This window comes from Crinia signifera, chromosome 9 (genome assembly GCF_055691185.1).
Source record: "Crinia signifera chromosome 9, ASM5569118v1, whole genome shotgun sequence".
NCBI lineage: Eukaryota > Metazoa > Chordata > Amphibia > Anura > Myobatrachidae > Crinia > Crinia signifera.
In genome coordinates this window covers 35,459,396-35,476,888 of record NC_139225.1, presented here as the reverse complement: position 1 = coordinate 35,476,888, position 17,493 = coordinate 35,459,396, and the positions used below count along the sequence as shown (strand labels likewise).

General features: G+C 48.5%; 1 protein-coding gene across 1 annotated transcript; it reads left to right on the top strand.

Moving 5' to 3' along the window:
• The first annotated feature begins 2,399 nt into the window (after positions 1-2,399).
• On the top strand, positions 2,400-4,044 carry PIGH (phosphatidylinositol glycan anchor biosynthesis class H). The gene has a single exon (XM_083158813.1). It carries the CDS (start codon positions 2,516-2,518, stop codon positions 3,170-3,172), a length of 657 nt encoding a protein of 218 aa, XP_083014939.1. The 5' UTR covers positions 2,400-2,515; the 3' UTR covers positions 3,173-4,044.
• Positions 4,045-17,493: the final 13,449 nt, after the last annotated feature.

Sequence of the window (17,493 nt, the reverse complement as noted above, 5' to 3'; positions counted from 1 at the left end):
AACATCAAAGGAGGGCTGCTGCCCTGTGTATATTTTACATTTGGAAGAAATTGGGATATAGACAAAAAAGGCGCAAAAGGTGGAGATACTTGAAAATGTGAGTTCGGAATCCTTCCCTTTCAGGGCGGGTTTTTTTTCTCTCAAGCCGGATATTGGTTAGCAGACCGTGATGAGACGTGAGACATAAAAATAAAATAAACACAATTACAATATAATCTTTGCGTAAATGTCTCTTAATATAAACTCCCTGTTGGGTAGTGTCATGAGTATATAAGATGAATTTGATTCCACGGGGCGTACCAAAACTCACGTTGGGTTATGGTGGTACTCCTCTCATCAAGGTTTCTTTGGTAGAGCCTCGGGGAAATCAACTTCTAAGCATCAAGTGAAGATGCTTAGAAGTTGATGCTTAGAAGTTGATTTCCCCGAGGCTCTACCAAAGAAACCTTGATGAGAGGAGTACCACCATAACCCAACGTGGTCAGGGGAGGAGGCAGCACTGAGGTTGCGCTGCTGCCTCCTCCACAGAAATGCTGAGCAACCTGGGTCCGACCCAGGTCATAACACATGCTTATATCCCAGGTCGGATTGCCAGGTTGCTGAACCTGAGATATTTAACTTGGCCCTTTCACACCACACATTGACCATGCAATAATGCAGGATCGACCCGTGTTATTTTTGCGGTGTGGAAAGGGTATAAAATGAACTTCTGAAATGATAAATCTTCCTTTTATTAAGTTTATTGCGATGAAACATTGTATAAGCACCCTAAAGGGTGCTTTTAAGCACCCAAATGGGTGCTTACAATGTTAAATGCACCCCCACGCCACCCCCCCACTATAAACGTGAACCCGAAGCGTGGCGAGCGCAGCGGTACGCGTCCTCCGACCTTTTCATACCCCCACTATCCACGTTGGCGTGGAGTTAAGAATAGAAAGCGTGGCGAGCGCAGCGGTACGCGTCCTCCGACCTTTTCATACCCCCACTATCCATGTTGGCGTGGAGTTGAGAATAGAAAGCGTGGCGAGCGCAGCGATCCCCGCGAGGGGACGCGGACACCTGTGAAGGTATCCGCTTCCGCTCGCCACGCTTCGGGCTCGGTGGCTCGCTGCGCTTGCCACACTTTCTATTCTCAACTCCACGCCAACGTGGATAGTGGGGGTATGAAAAGGTCGGAGGACGCGTACCGCCGCCCCTCGCGGGCTCGCTACGCTCGCCACGCTTCGGGTTCACGTTTATAGTGGGGGGGGGGGTGGCGTGGGGGTGCATTTAACATTGTAAGCATTAGGGTGCTTATACAATTTTTAATCGCATCGCATTGTATGGCATTGTATGGTATGCGATACGATGGGCGCCGCTATAATACACAAGTACCAGTTTATCTTGTTGTAGGCTTGCAGATCAGTTTATCTAGTTGTAGGCTTGCAGATCAGTTTATCTAGTTGTAGGCCTCCTTTCACACGTCAAAACTCCCTTGCCCTTAGGACAGTGGTTCCCAAATTTTGTGCCCAGGCTCTTTGGGCTGGGCATACTTGTCCACTCTACCAGAATGCCTGGGAGGCTCCTGAAAAATCAGATCCCCCTCCTGGCAAACCTCCCACATTTACCTGATACAGTAAATATCTGATGTTTTATGGGGGAACTGGCTGGCTACATGTTTGGTACATACTTTACCATAGGCATAGAGCAACTCACAGGCGGCAACCCACAACCCACCTGGACAATGCATGGGACACTACTGTAGGTCGCATGGCATATGCATACAGTAGCTCTGCTGCGCATCACGTACATGCCAGCACACAGGGAGCAGCCACTGCCCAGCAGCCCGCACCAGGCAGAAAGCAGCCTCCAGCCCAGCCCCGCAGCCATTGTACCCGAGCCAAAGTCACTGGGAAGCGCTAACTGGTCTCCACGGTGACAGCTGAGGATCTTGACCTCTGCACGGGCAGGGGAATGTCACTCCGCTTCTTTCTGCCTCTGCCGCGTTGCGCCGGGCGGCGTAATCTGCCTCAGTCATCACGTCCGCTACCTAGTGAGTACACGCGCGGAAGCTGCGGGAGAAAGGGGTACACTTCCGGGAGTCCGTGAGATGTCCCAGGATTTCGGGAGTCTCACGGACATTCCGAGAGAGTCGGCAACCCTGAAATAAATAAATAATATGCCCCTTCCTTATGATACCACATCCTTAATTTGTGTGCTTTGTAACTTTATTGAATATGCGAGGGCACAAATAAAGATTTTGCAGGACGGCGTCGGAAATCTTAGCACAGGCCCTGTGAAATAGGTCACTCTGTAATCGCTCCCTGTGTATATGGCCCATCATCAGTGGCAGGCTGACAGCAGAGGTCATGCAGCATGCAGAGAGCCGGAGAGAGGTAGTCACGTGTCACAGCCAAACCAAAGCCTACGTCACGGCCACGCCTCTCTCCTCCCGGAAGAAGGGCACGGTCGTTTTCAAAAGTTATGCGGTCAGCTGACAACGTCAGTAAGAGCCCGGATTGTGGAGGTCGTTGTCATGGAGGGGTCCGGGAGCGAGTTCTCGGATATAGACGGGAATAAGATAACCCTCCATCAGAACTCGTACGGCGACAGCTGCCGGGAGATCACAGTCACCAGCCCCAAGCTGTCCCTGCGCTCCCTGACCGGCTGCACCTGCGGGGTCTGGCTGCTGGCCTACGCCGCCTTCCTGTACACCCAGCACAGCGCCGTGCTCACTGCCGCGATCCTCTGCACCGTGCTGGGGCTGCTCCTCTACCTGCACCTGTTGAAGGTGGAGCAGGAGTCGCTGCTGCTGCTGGGCTCGCTGGGGATACAGCAGACACTGAGCTACGCCTCGGGCAGGGAGAGCACCGTCTTCATAGAGATGTGCCGGGTGCGGGACGTGGTCATCAATGAGGGGATCTCCATGCAGAGGGTCATCTACTACCTGTGCATCCTGCTGGGGGACCCCTCCGACCCCCGGGGGCTCTCACAGGTCATCCCACTCTTCCATAACTCCCAGCCGCGCCTGGACTGCCTACAGGAGATCTACAGAAGCTGCCAGGAGGTCCTGTCTAAGAGGGGCAGCACAGAGACCCAGGATACAGGGGTAAGGAGATCCTGTACCAGAGGGGCAGCACAGAGACCCAGCATGGAGGGGTCTGAAGGTACCAACCCAGAGGGCCATCACTGACACCCAACATAGAGGGGTCAGGAGGTCCTATCCCATAGGACCATCACTGAGACCCAACATGGAGAGGTCAGAGGCTCTTGTCCCTGAAGGACAGCACTGAGACCCAACATGGAAGGGTCAGAAGCTCTTTTCCATGAGGGACAGCACTGAGACCCAACATGGAAGGGTCAGAAGCTCTTTTCCCTGAGGGGCAGCACTGAGACCCAACATGGAAGGGTCAGAAGCTCTTTTCCCTGAGGGGCAGCACTGAGACCCAACATGGAAGGGTCAGAAGCTCTTTTCCCTGAGGGGCAGCACTGAGACCCAACATGGAAGGGTCAAAAGCTCTTTTCCCTGAGGGACAGCCCTGAAACCCAAAATGGCTCTTTTCCCTGAGGGACAGCGCTGAGACCCAGCATGGAGTGGTCAGAAGCTCTTGTCCCTGAAGGCAGCACTGAGAGTGACCAGGAGGTCCTTCCCTGAAGGTCCAAGTCGCATAACCATGCACTGTTGTCTTGGAGTGAAGAGGAATTGTCCCTAAAGATTAATCCTGTTTTGATTGTTCTCCACTCATTTAAATCCTAATTTATATAGCATATTTTTGATTGATTATTATATGTGTTTTAGAAATACTGTATTAGGTAACTGGATCACATGTTAATGGATGTGTATTAAAGTTATACCATTTGAATAATAACTGCTGCAAACACTCATTATGGAGCCTATTAATTATTAAGCAACAATGCCCTCTTGCCTGATTGGCTTGCAATTCTAGAGAAGGCCAGTGTTTGGTGCTACCATCGATGTTTAATGCCATTGATTTTTTTAATCCACTGATCCTTCGTATCAGGGACAAACTGCTTTAAACTAGCTCTAACCTACCATATACGTTTCTGCTAATTAGCTACAGAGAAAGTTAATACTGACAGGCAATGCACATGCATGAACCTGGTTAATAAATACTTGCTCACAGGAAGTGGTTGAGTGATCCAAATAAATTACTCTTCACAATCCGTATCATCTACTGTAGGGACTAATGCCAAGTGAAAATGTCATTAGTACATGCAATGAATCACCGAAACATAGTACATAGGTCCCTATGAATTTAGTTTTAAAGGGTAAACTTACTGAGATGGGAGATCTATTAAAGATGGTATGTTGCCCATAGCAACCAATCAGATTCCATCTATCATATGTGCTAAATAAATAAGTATAATCTGATTGGTTGCCAGGGGCACCATCCTCTCTTCAAAAGAACTCCCATCTTCGTAAAGGTCTTTTGTCTCCTTTTTTTTTTTTTTTTTTTATTGAAAAAGCAGGTCTTTATTGTACATAACAAATACAAAAAAACAGATGATAACAATTATAATATATATATATATATATATATATATATATATATATATACCATGTCACAGCACAGCCAAAACACAGCACACATGCAAACAGTATAGTACATATTATAAAGTACAGTACAAGATAAACTTGCGCTATAGACTATACTATGCATTCTAATGTTACAGTGTTCGCGAAAACCACCCAAAAAAGTGGGTCCCGGGGACCCTTCACTTCTAAAAATTGGGGTCCTACCGGACCTTTTCTGGGTCCCAACGGAATAAAGCCTCCTCTCCCCAGCATGGCACATGTGGGTTGGGGGGGTAAGTATCAATTGGCCCACTTGCATAAAAATACATATATACTAGAAATGATATAAATCTGAAAACAGTGGACAGTGCGCAAAAAATTTAGCGCATGTTTTTTTGCCCAGTACACATTACAGCACACACCGTAATGCCCAGTACACATTACAGCACACACCATAATGCCCAGTACATATAGAACACACCGTAATGCCCAGTACACATTATAGCACACACTGTACTGATCATTGCCCCCCACATCCACCACCACAGTGTACTGATCGTTGCCCCCCCATCCACCACCACAGTGTACTGATCCTTGCCCCCCATCCACCACCAGAGTGTACTGATCATTGACCCCCCCATCCACCACCAGAGTGTACTGATCATTGCCCCCCATCCACCACCAGAGTGTACTGATCATTGCCCCCCCCCCATCCACCACCAGAGTGTACTGATCATTGACCCCCCCCCCATCCACCACCAGAGTGTACTGATCATTGCCCCATTTACCACCACATTGTACATGCTGCTCAGCAGAGTAGGTGAGCGGGCTATCAGCACGGCGGGGGACTGGATGTGGCTGGAATAGCTGACACGCTGCTCTGAGTTTCTTTAGCCACATCCAGTCCCCCGCCACCCTGACAGCCCGCTCACCTACTCTACTGAGAGCGGCTGTTACAGCCGCATCCCATCCTGTCCCCCCCGCTCTCAGCAGCGGAATGAACTTACATGGCGGGGAGCGGCCGAAGGACGCACAGTGACTCTGACACAGTAACCTGCTCTCAAAATGCAGGGCGCGCGGCTTAAGGGTGCGCAGCAGCAGCAACCCGTAAAACCTACAGTGATTGGCTGCCGGGCGGCCACTGTTCAATGATTGGGTCCCGGCGGCTGCTGCTGTGATTGGCTCACAGCGGCTTACAGGTTTAGTACAGCGCGTCCTCGGGGACCCCTTTAGTTTTAAAATCTGAGTCCCCGGGGACGGTTTTAGGGTAAAACACGCGATATAGCGCGTTTTTGCGAACCCTGTGTTAACATTACACAACCGTATACAAGACTAGGGGGGTGAGGGAGGGGAAATAACAAGCCTGAAGCTTTATTGATCAGACAGACCCATATAAGGGGAGGACAATAAATAGAAAGACATCAAAAAACATCAGACATTGTGAAGTGAGGAGGAAGGGGTCACGGTCCCAAACAGTTCAAACAAGGGGAAAGGACCAGAAGAAGGGGGGTTTAGTCCTCTTCTTCCTCAGGGCTATCCCTAATGGAATAGTCTCTGAGCAGGCTGTGCACCAGCCTGCAGCAGTCCTGGACAGATATTCTCTCCCTCCTCAGTATGAGACAATTCCTTACACAGTTTATAAGGCGCCAGGCCTCCTGGGTCGCCCCATACGTATGGGTGCCTGGGATAGTCTGTACAGTACCAAAAGTTACGAAAGACAGTTCCTGGGCACGGAGACTTTGAGTTCAGTCTCTAGGGCAGGCATGTCCAAACTGTGGCCCTCCAGCTGTTGTGAAACTACACATCCCAGCATGCCTTGCCATAGTTTAAGCATTCCTTAATGGCAAAACTGTGGCAAGGCATGATGAGACTTGTAGTTTCACAACATCTGGAGGGCCATAGTTTGGAGATGCCTGCTCTAGGGCATCCAACAACAACTGTGCGTAGGTGCAGTCCCAGAAGTGGTGCATAGATGTTTCCTCGTGAACGAAGCATCAGGGACAATGGGGTTTATTCTAGTTAATTCTTTCTGACAAAATCCTTCTTAGATGGACAAAACCATGTGCACTGCAGGGGGGCAGATGTAACATGTGCAGAGAGAATTAGATTTGGGTGAGTTTTTTTGTTTCTGTGCAGGGAAAATACTGACTGCATGATCTTACACTGCAATATAGATCTCACTTTGAAGAAAAACCCCACCCAAATCTAATTCTCTCTGCACAAGTTACATCTGCCCCCCCTGCAGTGCACATGGTTTTGTCCATCTAAGAAGGATTTTGTCAGAAAGAATGAACTAGAATAACCCCCAATGTCTGTACCTACACAAGTTTCAGAAGCAGGGCTTAAAGTGGTCATGCAGAGGTGGGGGAACTAATTTCTCTATGCCACCTAATAACCTTCCCTCCCCTACCCCCGTTAGGCATAGACAGGGCCAGTGGTAAAGTTTTTGGCATCCCCCTGCAAACTAGAATGCTTTTCTGTGAGAATTACTGTGCACTCCGTTCCACCCTGTTCCCCCTCACTTTAACCCCTGTTCGGGAGTGCATGAATGACTGCTGAGGCAAGTTCCCCCTGGATGGCCATCCATGACATGTCCTTGTGTCTATGTGTGAGCCTTTTGGAGGCCACATACTCCCAGACAAACCTTACAGTCGCTGAAGGGAGCCCTGAAATCGGTTCCTTAATGTCTTTGGCTCGTTGCCTCCACCGGCTCCTGATGCAATATAGTTCTGCCCAATATTATATGTGAGAAATATATGTCAAATTCAGTATATCCATGCCATCCCTAATATATGTAGAGTATGGGGGAACTTTTCTAAGATGGGAGTTCTATTTCACATGTGATGTTGCTATGGGCAACCAATAAGAATCTACTTCGACTTATTTAGCAGCTTCTAGAAGATAATAGATAATATCTGATTGGTTGCCTAGAGCAACATCCCATCTGTAATAGAACTCCCCTCTTAGTAAATTCCCCTCTCTGTTTCTGCAACCCCTCAAAGCACCAAGGGATCATTATAAAGACCAGACTCCGCTGGTCTTTCCCAAACTGGATGCTGCAGGGGTTCCATGGGTTGGTGGTCCAGTACCAAATAAAATTTATATCAAAATCAGTGGACCAAACGAAGCGTAACCCTGTCCACCACCACAATTGAACCTAAAGGTGACCGATAAGTACAGTTTCCTTTGCTAAAATTTTCAATAAAAAAAACTGGCCTTAAAAAAAAACAAAAAAAAAACTTTGGTATGGGATCCCTATGGTCAGGATGCTGACGGCCAAAATACAGACGGCGGCATCCCAACTGACATAATCTCGCAAAATTTTGTTCAGTATTATAACCCTAACCCTCCACTCCTGCAACCTACCTTAACCCTCCCCCTCCTATGCCTTAACCCTAACCCTCCCCTTTTACACCTTTATCCTACCCCCCCCCCCCCCACAGCCTATCTGCCCCACCACAGCCTAACCCTTACCTCACCCCCTCTCCCTCCTGCTGCCAAACCCTCTTACCCCCACCCCACAGCCTGGCCGTTACCTCCGTTTCTCGCAGCCTAACCCTTATCCCCCCCCCACACACCCTAACCCTATGCCTAATGATTGCTGGTGGAAGATCTGCAAGGCAATTGCAGATCATCTAAATAATTACTTTTGCTCCATATTCACTATAGAAGGAGAAGGGAAGGGACCACAGTTAAGTTGCAATGACAGTCATAAAAATAAGGTAGATGTAAGTACGTTTACTAGGGAGAAAGTCCTAACAGAACTTTCAAGACTGAAAGTGGATAAATCAATGGGGCCAGACGGAGTGCATCCAAGGATACTAAAAGAACTAAAAGATGTGTTGGTAGCGCCATTAACAGATTTATTCAACCAGTCATTATATACAGGTGCAGTTCCAGAGGACTGGAAAAGAGCAAACGTAGTTCCACTTCACAAAAGCGGAAGCAAAGAAGAAGCAAGTAACTACAGACCAGTGAGCCTTACATCAGTAGTAGGGAATTTAATGTAAACACTATTAAAAGAAAGAATAGTGGAATATCTTAAATTAAACAACTTACAGGATCTAAAACAGCATGATTTTATTGCAGGGAGATCATGCCAAACAAGTCTCATTGACTTTTTTGACTCTGTGACCAAAATACTAGATGAAGGGGGGGCTGTAGATGTGGCATATCTAGACTTTAGTAAGGCATTTGACACTGTCCCACATCGCAGGCTGCTAAATAAACTTGAAAGTGTGGGATTGGATTATAAAACAATTAAATTGATAAGATCCTGGTTGCAGGATAGGAAACAGACAGTTGTAGTAAATGGAGTGCATTCTATGGAGGGACATGTTACCAGTGGAGTACCCCAGGGATCTGTACTTCGACCAGTGCTCTTTAATATCTTTGTTAGTGACATTGCAAATGGTATTGAAAGGAAAGTATGCCTTTTTGCAGATGACACAAAGATATGCAACAGAGTAGACACACCAGGAGGGGTAAATCATATGACCGATGATCTAAGTAAACTTTAAAATTGGTCAAGGGCATGGCAACTACAGTTTAATGCTAAAAAATGCAAAATTATGCACTTGGGACTCAAAAACCCAAAGGCTCACTATAGTATCAAGGGTACTATAATGGAAACGGTACTTGTTTCCTAGCACGGCCACCATCTTATGGATTGTGTACCTTTAAGTTAAGGTACACGATCCACACGATGGACCCGATTTCCTTTGAAATCAGGTCCATTTTGCCGGCTAGGACACAATATCGGGGGCATCGCGTCGGTCGGGACCATTAACATTGGTCCCGACGCGACCGACGCGATGCCCCCGATTTTCCCATAGGCTTCAATGTTAAAAAATATTTTAACATTGAAATCGTGTCGGGAAAGGTAAAATATCGGGGGCATCGCGTCGGTCGGGACCATTAACATTGGTCCCGACGCGATGCCCCCCGATTTTTCCATAGGCTTCAATGTTAAAATATTTTTTAACATTGAAATCGTGAGAAAATGTGAAAAATGTGAAATGGGCCAATATGACCCATTTCACATTATAGATGTCCCCGTCGTCACCCCACGATAGACGCCAACCCGAAGCGTGGCGAGCGCAGCGAGCCCGCGATGGGCGGCGGTGCGCGTCCTCCGACCTTTTCATTCCCCTACTATCCACGTCGGCGTGGAGTTGAGAATAGAATAGTGTGGCGAGCGCAGCGAGCCACCGAGCCCGAAGCGTAGCGAGCCCCGCGAGGGGACGCGTATAACTTCACAGGTATACGCGTCCCCTCGCTTCGGGCTCGGTGGCTCGCTGCGCTCGCCACACTATTCTATTCTCAACTCCACACCGACGTGGATAGTAGGGGAATGAAAAGGTCGGAGGACGCGCACCGCCGCCCCTCGCGGGCTCGCTGCGCTCGCCACGCTTCGGGTTGGCGTCTATCGTGGGGTGGGGTTTACGCCGTTAAATTTGGGGGGGTTGGGAATATTTTACATTGAATCCAATGTAAAATCGGGTCCCAGGGACCCGATTTACATTTCATTCAATCAAAAAATCGGGTCTAAAATCGGTCGGTCGCGTCGATCGCATCGCATGCGACCAAATCGCATGCGATGCGATCGACCCGATTTTTCCGACACGACCACCCCGATGTAAATCGGTGTGGCTGTGCTAGGAAACAAGTACCATGGAAACTACTGAGGAGGAAAGAGATCTAGGAGTCACTATTTCAAGTGACTTAAAGGCAGAGAAGCAATGTAGCAAAGCAATGAGGAAGGCAAGTCAGAAGCTTGGTTGCATAGTAGCAGAAAAAAAATCGTAATAATGCCACTTTATAGGTCATTGGTACGACCTCATCTAGGGCCAGATTCTCTAAGCTTCAAAAGTGATAAAATGGAGAGTGATAAACAGCCAGCCAATCAGCTCCTGCCTGACATTTTTCAAACACAGTCTGTGACATGGCAGGTAGGAGCTGATTGGTTGGCTGTTTATCACTCTGGATTTTATCACTTTTGAAGATTAGAGAATCTGGCCCCTAGAGTACTGTGTTCAGTTCTGTGTTCAGTTCCATATCTCCAGAAGGATATAAATATATTAGAGACTGTCCAAATAAAGGCAACTAAAATGGTGCATGGCCTACATCACAAAACATACCAGAAAATACTAAAATATCTTAATATGTATACTTTAGAGCAGAGAAGGGAAAGGGAGGACATGATAAAAACTTTCAAATATATCAAGGGTTTTAACAAGGTACAGGTGGGAGACATTCTTCACAGGAAGATGAGCAACAGAACACGGGGACATGCACTGACACTGAGGGAGGAAGATTCAGGGGAAATTTGAGTAAAGCTGCCCATACATGGTCCGTTTAACGGATCCGTTTGGGACTTAAATAGCACGCATCGCATCGGATCGCATGCCTTGTGCATGCATTGTGCATGCACTGCGATCCGATGCGATGTGTAGCTAGTACAAAAAGTATGTGCAGCACATACTTTTTGTACCGTACTATGTGATGCGCGGGAGCGCGCATCGCATAGTACAGAACGGAGTCGGTCCACAACGGACCGTGTATGGGCTCCTTAAGAATTACTTGTAGATAAGTGGAATAGCCTCCTATCAGTGGTGGTAGAGGCAAATACAGTAGAACAATTTAAACATGCTTGGGATAGGCATATTGATATCCTTACAAAAAAATAAGGATTAAATATGGTTTGAGGTAACATGTTTAAAAAAGGGGAAGACTAGATGGGCCAAGTGGTTCTTATCTTCCGTCAAATTCTATGTTTCTATTGCCTGCATTCAGACCTCAATCGGTTAGCTTTGATGGTGTGGTTCTTGAGACGGCCCTATTAAGAAAGAATATATTCGTGCCAAAGCCGGCTTGCGAGCCTGAACCATAGACTTGGCTACATTTTCGGAGAAGCCCTTCTTCTTAAGACGGCTGTCTCAAGAACCACACCATCAAAGCTAACCGATTCAGGTCTGGATGCATGCAAGTTCTGAAGAAGAAAACAGGAGTTATGAAAAAAAACCTACCTTAGGCTAACTTCCTTTCTTCAAGGTTCCTGGGCCCACAGGGCACCCTCCCTGACATGCCTGCTGTAAATGGGGCATATGCGACCTTGGTCATCAGTCCCTTTCCTTTTTGTTTGAGTGATTGTGTACCGTGACTATAATTTGTCTTCTGTCCTTCTCTGCTTCCTACTGGGACTTGTTATCTAAACTGAGTGACCTAGCATGGAGGCGGAGTTATAGGGGAGAGGAGCCAGGCATGATGGGATGCCTAAAGCTTTGGAGAATGGTGCCTGGTAATCTGGATCTGCCTACAACCCCGATGTTAACCCTGTGGGCCCAGGAACCTTGAAGAAGGGGAGTTAACCGAAGGTAGGTTTTAACTCCCATTTTATATATATACTAGGTGTTTCATCACGCCCTACGGGCGCTCTTCACACTGTCGGAAGCTGCATGCTCTGCCAGGGGTTAACATGCTTTGCCAATGGGGTTACATACTGTGGCTGGGATTAACATGTGCTGTCGATGGGGTTACATACTCTGGCAGGGCGTACAGTGCACTGCCTGAGGGTCGGCATGGCTGCCTGCCCTTAGTTCGCTGCCGCTGGTCCCTTTGGACTCGGAGAGGGGAGTCGGGCACCACTGGCCGTACCGCTGCTGACTTCCAGCAGGTGGGGGACAGGGGGGTGGGTGCTTCTGCCTGTGCTCAGTGTGCTGACGCTGGTCCATTAGGAGGGGGGGGGGTCGGGCACCACTGCCCACACGGTGGCTGACTTCCATCAGGCAGCAGTAGGGGGACAGGGGGGGCACCGCTGGTCCGTTAGGGGGAGAGGGGGGGGGGTCGGGCACTGCTGCCTGTGATGCTGGTGCTGCTGACTACCAGCGGGGGGGGGGGGGGGAGTATGGTCAGGCACCACTGCCTGCCCTCAGTGCGCTGCTGATGGTCTGTTAGGAGGGGAGGGCACCACTGCCCACACTGCTGCTAACTTCCAACAGGCAACAGGAGGAGGGGGGGAGGGGCACCACTGGTCCATCAGGAGGGGTTTATTGGAACTCCGGGAAATTTTGTTTGCTTACCAAAAATCAGTAATCGTGATTTCAATCAATCTACATTGCAAAAAATCTGAGCAGTCTAAGGGCGGGATTCTCTAAAATCCGCAGCCCTCTTCGCCGGCCACCGCATTTCTAATGACCGCATATTCTCTAAAATATGCGGTAACGCAAGGGACAGCTCTTGCGGTAAGAGCTGTCCCTTGCGATGCGGCGCCGTTGCTGGACTTCCGGGTCTATGACCCGGGAGTCCGTCTGCGCATGCGCAGACTGACGCGCCGGCCGCAGGGCATGCTGGGAGGGATCCGTGACGGATCCCTCACACACCGCTGCGGTAAGAAGCCCATAGGCTGCTGCAGGGAACCGCCAGCTTTTGCTGGCGATTCCCTCCGCAGTGGTGACACTGCGGAGGGAGGTTAGAGAATACAGAAATGCGGTAAAAACCCCGATAACTGGGTTTTTACCGCATTTCTGTAATAGAGAATCTCCCCCTAAGGCATGACAGGGTTCAGTGAATTAATGTTTGCGTGACGCAAAAAATTTCCCAAAATTACAACTGAAGCTAAATCAGGCCCATATTTTGGAAGCTTGGCCAAAAGTATGAGATGTGTTTAAAGCTGCCCACACACGTTAAGTTTCTTTAATTATATGGCCATTTCCAACCGATCGGAACGACCAATCGTTCAAAAACATACCATGTGTGGGCTTGATGACGATTTGATGTGAGTGCCCGCAGGTCTGCTGATCTCTTCAGCAGGCGGATAGATGAACGGCCCATCATGCAGGATCATGGCCACATAGTTCCATGTGTAAGCATGATGAACGATGCGGGCACCTCCGCCCACCCACTATTGCAACTCCACACCCCGCCACACGACCTCTGCACCCCTGCCGCTAGCAGACAGGGAGAGAGGGCAGCAGTGGGCAGGAGATTTCAGATGAATACGGCTGCCACTGAATGGCTGAGAGAGCTCTGTCAGCCAATCAGCGGCAGCCCATTAATTTGAAAAAGGGGGCCGCTGATTGGCTGAGAGAGCTCTCTCAGCCAATCAGAGGCGTCCCTATTTCACGGGAAATCTACTCCCAGCCACCGGCCTCTCCATCTGTCTGTGAGTGGCAGTGGGATGCAGATGTGTGGCGGCAGTCAGAGGTGCATTGGCGGGCAGAGTGGCAGACCCCGAGCACCCCTGATCATGGCCACACTGAACGATTGAGTGAACCCTCTGATCGTTTATTCAATCGTTCTGTGTGTGGCCATGATCATGGGTGTTCTGGATTTTAAAGGAAATTGGATAGATATCTGATTCGATCTGATATCTATCCATGTGTGGGCATATTAAGACTTTAATTATGACTCTTACCTGGACTTTTATGTTGCTGCTGGGATTCCTGTTTGAACCCTCCGTGGTCTGAGATTTGACAGGTCCAGTACAGTTCAACCATGTTAAGAACATAATATATTATATTTAATGTTCAGTAGATCACCTGCCAATCAGTATATTTTTTCCCCCATTCCCTAAAAGGGTATGGGTCATAGGATTGACTGTAATAAGGTCGACTGTCAATCAGGGTTTCCGACTTTCAAAAAATCCTCTCCGGGAGAAGCCCGGAGAGGAATCTTGCATTACAAGTTTTGGGGGTGGGGCTTAAATGTGACATCATTAAGCCCCGCCCCCATTACGGCAAATAGCTGAAAAAACTGATATCCATGGAGGGGGCGGGGCTAAAATGACACAATTGTGCCGTTTTAGCTCCGCCCCCTCCCCTGAGACCCGCGGATTGCGGCATATAAATGCCGCGATCGGGGGGGCTCAGTGGGGGTCCCCCTGATTCCGGGAGGGTTGCCCACCCTTCCGGGGGCCGGGAGGAACGACCCGATTTTCGGGAGACTCCCGCAACCCTGCTGTCAATAGGTCAACCACTATTGGTCGGCAGGCCATAGGTCGACACTTGAAAAAGGTTTGGCATGGGCAAAAGCTGTACAAAAGCAAAATATCAACATGGACACAGTATAAGTGTATCAAGGGTGTAATTCTGGTTGATTTGGCAAGGTGCGAAGCTCCAAGCTTACCGAGTCCTTACAATGCCGCCCACGGCGAATGCATGCCCCTCCCCCCTGCCGCTGTTTCTCCTCGTGTCATGAAGACACATGCCCGCAGCAGGGGAAATCATTTGATGGTCGCGATCATTGAATGATTTCCCCGGCTTTCGAAATATAAGTCAGTGGAAATTGCAAATCGCCGTGGCCGTTTGCATTTGGGACCTGCGCATGCACAAACCCCGACCATTGGGGCAGGGGCCGATTTCGGTTCACTGCGAGCGTATCAGAATCGGCCCCCAAGTGTATGTGGCAGAAAAACTAAATCCCCTGCTTACAATAGGGAGGTATTTCCCTTGACGTTCCTTTGCATTCTGAGTATTGTTTTATGTTATTTTTCTAGTAGTATTTGTGAATTCGCTGACAAAGGCTCGCATTCATACCCATGGATAATTCTGAGGATTTTCTTTTAGTAAAGCAGAGACCAAAGTGGGCGTATAAAGAGATCGCTGCTGCATTGTCTGAAAGAAAAGATGAATTGTATTCCTGAATCTGAACTCCCACTAAAACCCATTTTATCCTGGAGTTATTTGTCTGTTGCTGAACTTAGCGCCAATTATAACATGTCACTGACATGAACTGATGAAATGAGCTCCGGCTAATTCCTGCAGAACTCTGGGGTAGGTGTATTAAGCTACATTATGTGGGAGAAATGCTATCGATGCACATTGTGTGTGCTGATGCTGCTTCTCCCACATGTTTGAGGTTGGAAGCGATAATGCCGATAATGCAATGCATTGACCTTTCCGACACCTGCCGCTATCGATTTTGAGTTTGACAGGGGCAGGTCAATGATCGACAGATGCCCAATGCCAACATCTGAGATCCACCACTCACAGGAACATTGGGCACATATCAGTTTTGACCATCAGACATCCCTATGCTGTCTCAGACAGAGCGCCTCTCCTAAGATGTCAGGACCTCTCCAGCCAGTGGCGTAACTATGGGGCCACAAACCCCGCGGCGGATTGGGGGAGCCAGCACCGGCGGGGTCTGCGGCAGGCGCACAGTGCACACTGAAAGGGCTCCCCGCCAGTCACCAGGTAAAGTTCTGCGCTAGCAGCCAGGGCACTTCTCCCCACTGTGGCAGCCGTCACAGCCACCGGACGGTGCTGAAGCGCCATAATGGGCTACGGCTGAGTCTGACTGTGAATCTGTCTCTGGCACGCAGGCTGCAGAATCAGGCAGAGTCTCAGCCGCAAAGGGAAGAAACCATCAGGCGCCGTATGTACACAAGACAACACTTTATTAATAAATATAATCAATATTTATAAAATCACTAGTTACCCACCCCGGCTTCGCACGGGAAGCACTAATTATCTATAGCCAGATGACTTCTGGTGGATGGATGGGGGCGGTCATGTGACAAAGGGGGGGCTGACGTCACATGACATACTGACTTTTATCTGTGAAGGGAAAATAAAATCATTAAATGGTGAGCGACCATCGAAAGATTTTTCTCCCGTATGGCCAAATGCAAGCGGATGTGAAAGCGTACACATCCGCTGACATGCTAAAGTGGGGATTCACGGGGGAGTTTGGCAGGGCGGCGTTTAACTGCAAATATATGCCCACAAAAAAAGGCTTTTTTCCAATCGCACAGGTGAGGATATCTGTGTATGTGATATAACCCTTTCATATAATGAGACTTTAAAATAAGTCTTTATTTTAGGGTGTGCTGCCACTAGAACAGAAGAATAGATACAATTTTTGAGAAAGAGAAGGCTGTCATTAGTGTGGCCCCTGGTAAAGAGAGGTGGTTTTAATAAAAATTAACTTTTAATTATTACATCTTAAAATGACGACATATAAAACACATAACATACATGGGTAAATTTTTGACAAGGTAAGGATAAAAAAGGTATGAATCCTTGCTTAGTGTGTTTCGATATCCCTTAATGAAAGTTACGGACAGTGGTTGTATCAGTGCCACACTCGATGGGTGCACTGATCACTGCCTTTAATAATATCACAAGTATCCCCACTGTTTGGGCCCCCTCACATTTATTTTACGATGATTTGGTGTGTCTTGTTTCAAATCGCCTGGTGTGTATCCACACGCAATTTCCTATGCAATAAATTGGTTGGATAAGGAGTATTATACTTCCTCAATTAAATTGCATTACAAAAGACAGATATGCCACTGTAGGTGTATGAAAGAGGCCGCAGTGAGGTTGGTGAGGCGGATTCCGGTATTTTGCCTATAGCATATGCCGCTCATACACTACCAAACTCGGGCTTTTATAAATACAGTTGGTTGGTTGGCTGTGGATATGGTGTAAGACACTGTTTATGATGCGTTTGGTTCACCAATCATAGGCAGGCAGTATGGACGCCGGACTCCTTTAGCAGCACAAACGGCTGGCTGCTGTGCAGCAGGACTGGAGGAGATCGTGGTCAGGGTCTGACCCCACGACTCCTGTCCGATAGTCTCTCTAGTACTGCCTGTGGTGCGCAACAATCACAAATCAAAATACATTGTGTATTGGGGAAGGGATATGGGAGTTTAGCACACTAAGTGTGTGTGGTCCACGCGCGTATCGCCGTTAGCTTCATCAGGACCATTCTACCATTATACAATGTATTTTGATTTGTGATTGTTACGCACCACAGACAGTACTAGAGAGACTATCGGACAGGAGTTGTGGGGTCAGACCCTGACCACGATCTCCTCCAGTCCTGCTGCTCAGCAGCCAGCCGTTTGTGCTGCTAAAGGAGTCCGGCGTCCATACTGCCTACCTGTAACATCAGCGTGTAACCGGAATACAAAGTTGCACTGACAGGGGGAGCCGCACTGTGACCATCACACTGCGGTGTCTCCCAGT